At 46.4% G+C, this 2,500-nt stretch overlaps 1 protein-coding gene across 1 annotated transcript in view; it reads right to left on the bottom strand.

The window, feature by feature from the left end:
- LOC143296582 (uncharacterized) overlaps positions 1 to 2,500 on the bottom strand; it is a 42,427-nt gene that overhangs the window by 4,019 nt on the left and 35,908 nt on the right. The window contains exon 4 of the mRNA XM_076608606.1: positions 2,056 to 2,200. Coding sequence (XP_076464721.1) covers positions 2,056 to 2,200 — 145 coding nt within the window. The remainder of the gene's footprint in view (positions 1 to 2,055; positions 2,201 to 2,500) is intronic.

Genomic DNA, 2,500 nt, shown 5'->3' with positions numbered 1-2,500 from the left:
TGTGGTCTGCCTTTTTAAAAAATTTTTGTCACTGTAAAATAATAATTTTATGCTTTTATGGGAAAGATTTTTCTTCTCTCGATCTCTCGCCCACCCTCTCTTAATTCTTTCTTTTCAAATACCATACCTAAAGCATTGGTAATCTTGAAAACGTTAGACAGGATGTAAAATTGATCGCTGGGGAGTTTCTCGGCAAGTTTGGATCTTGCGCATGCGCATTTAACTCTTACTCGAAATCATGAGCAATGTCAAAGGCGATCGACCGACATAGACAAAAGCAGCAAACATCTGCTTTCCTCCATTTCTTCAGTTGGTAGCCTCAATTGCTACAACCGAACTATGTACAAGGAAGTACAATCGTATACACAGTTAAAAAAAAAAAAAAAAAATGAAAAGTCGAATCTAAGGTCTGCCGTTTCGCACGTTCTGCCTCTCTCGATCCCCTTTGTTGGCTCGCAACTTTGGAGAGCCAATCAACTTCGAGAGCACAGATCATGTGACGCGCCTCTACAAGTCATGTAAGCACGGAACTCTCCAGCGGTCTATTTTCGTGTTTGGAAAAACATGTCTGAACCGGATGCATGAGCAGCGTTGACATGAGTTGTGTACCTTGTAAATGGGGACAGTTACTTCTCTTCATTGTTGTGTCTGTTTTAGTGAAAACGTTTGGTCTTGAGTGCTTGAACAACACCTCCTGTCCTCCTCCCGTCCACCCAGCCCTCGCTAAAATGGTGTACAAGAGAGCAGGCATCGTGTACCTTTCAACATTACCTGTTACTTTTCAAAGTACAGAACAAACACACACGAGGAAAGAAAGAAATTCGTACAAAAGAACACTGAACAACGCACAAACGAAACAGAACAAAGCGATGCAAGCCAAGAACAGAACAACCACCAACTCACAAACGAAAGGCGGCAAACATAACCATGCAAAACAACACGAAAGAAAACAAAACAGGAAAAAGAAAAGAAAAAAAAACACCACAAAACACACACACACACACACACACACACACACACACACACACACACAGAGGAACGCAGAAATAAATAAGAATATAAACAATTGACGAATCCTTCTACCCCTTCAAAGACGATTAACAGATAACCGAAAACGAAGGAAAAAGAAAGAAAACAAAAAACAAAACAAAAAACACACACACAAAAATATTCTATAATGTCGCCATCATAAATCGCGAGGAAAACGACAACCCCCCCCCACCACCACCACCCCCTCCCCCCCACCCCACCCCGACTCCCCACCCTCGCCTGGCATGTTCAGACAAGCCCAGCCTAAACAGGCCAGTAAATATTGGATGCCAGCGACAGTCAATAAGTCTCAGGGAAAACCAGGCACGACTGAAGACTTCCAGAAAAGCAAGCAGCAGCCTTGACAATGAGTCACTCTCTCATTCAAAATGGAACGATGGCAAACTCCTTTGGAGCTCCCGGCCTGGTGGAGGCCTATCGAGGGGGGGTGGGGGGGTCGGGGGGGACAAAAGGAGGCTCCTTTGACCACACACCTTCTCGTCACACATGGCAGAGCGTCTAAAGGCAACAAAGAGCGTGCCACTGTCGCGTTCGTCGAGCACCGTGAAGAATGGGTATGAATAATTCAAGTTGAAAGGGGTTTCTGTTTTTGTTTTTTGTTGTTGTTGGTGGTGGTGGTGGTTTTTTGTTGTTGTTGTTGTTGTTTCTCTCAGTTCCTAGAGACTTCTTCTAAGAGGCAAGAAAGAAAAGCGGAAAAGCATGCTTGGGTTGGTTTTCATCATCATCATCATCATTATTATTATTATTATTATTATCATCATCATCTGTGTGTGTGTGTGTGTGTGTGTGTGTGTGTGTGTGTGTGTGTGTGTGTGTGGGTGTGTCTGCATCTGTGTCTGTGTTTGTATGTGTGTGTCTGTTTGTATAAAACGCAGATGTGGTGTAGCGTGTAATAATGGTCCCAATCCGCACACCTTGACACCAATACACCCCCCCAACCCCCCTCCTTCAAAGAGAAACCTCAACGGCCTGAGGACACTAGTGAGGCCCTGCCACCTGACCCACCTCAATCTGGTTGTTCCTGTTGTAGTGCAGGTTGAGCTGCCGGAAGAGCTCGCTGTCCCTGAGCACCACCAGGTCCTCGTCCTGAGGCTGGCCCTCCGACACCGCCTGCCGCGCGAACTTCTCCATCTGGATGTAGTAGAACTCCCTGTCGGGGGGGACACACACACACACACACACACACACACACACACACACACACACACACACACACACACATGAGCTCAGGTAAGTTTTAATTTTATTTGGTTGTTGTTTTCTTCCTCTGTGTGTGTGTGTGTGTGTGTGTGTGTGCATGCGCGTGCGTGCGTCTGTGTGTGTGTGCGTGTGTGTGTGTGTCTGTGTCTGTCTGTGTGTTGTGGTGTGCAGCGCTGCGTTGTCATGCGTTGCGTGCATGCGTGCGTGCGTGTGTGCGCGCGCACGCACTTGTGTGTGTGTGTGTGTGCGA

Source organism: Babylonia areolata, chromosome 21 (assembly GCF_041734735.1).
Source record: "Babylonia areolata isolate BAREFJ2019XMU chromosome 21, ASM4173473v1, whole genome shotgun sequence".
NCBI lineage: Eukaryota > Metazoa > Mollusca > Gastropoda > Neogastropoda > Buccinidae > Babylonia > Babylonia areolata.
This window is presented reverse-complemented; position numbering and strand designations above follow the sequence as displayed.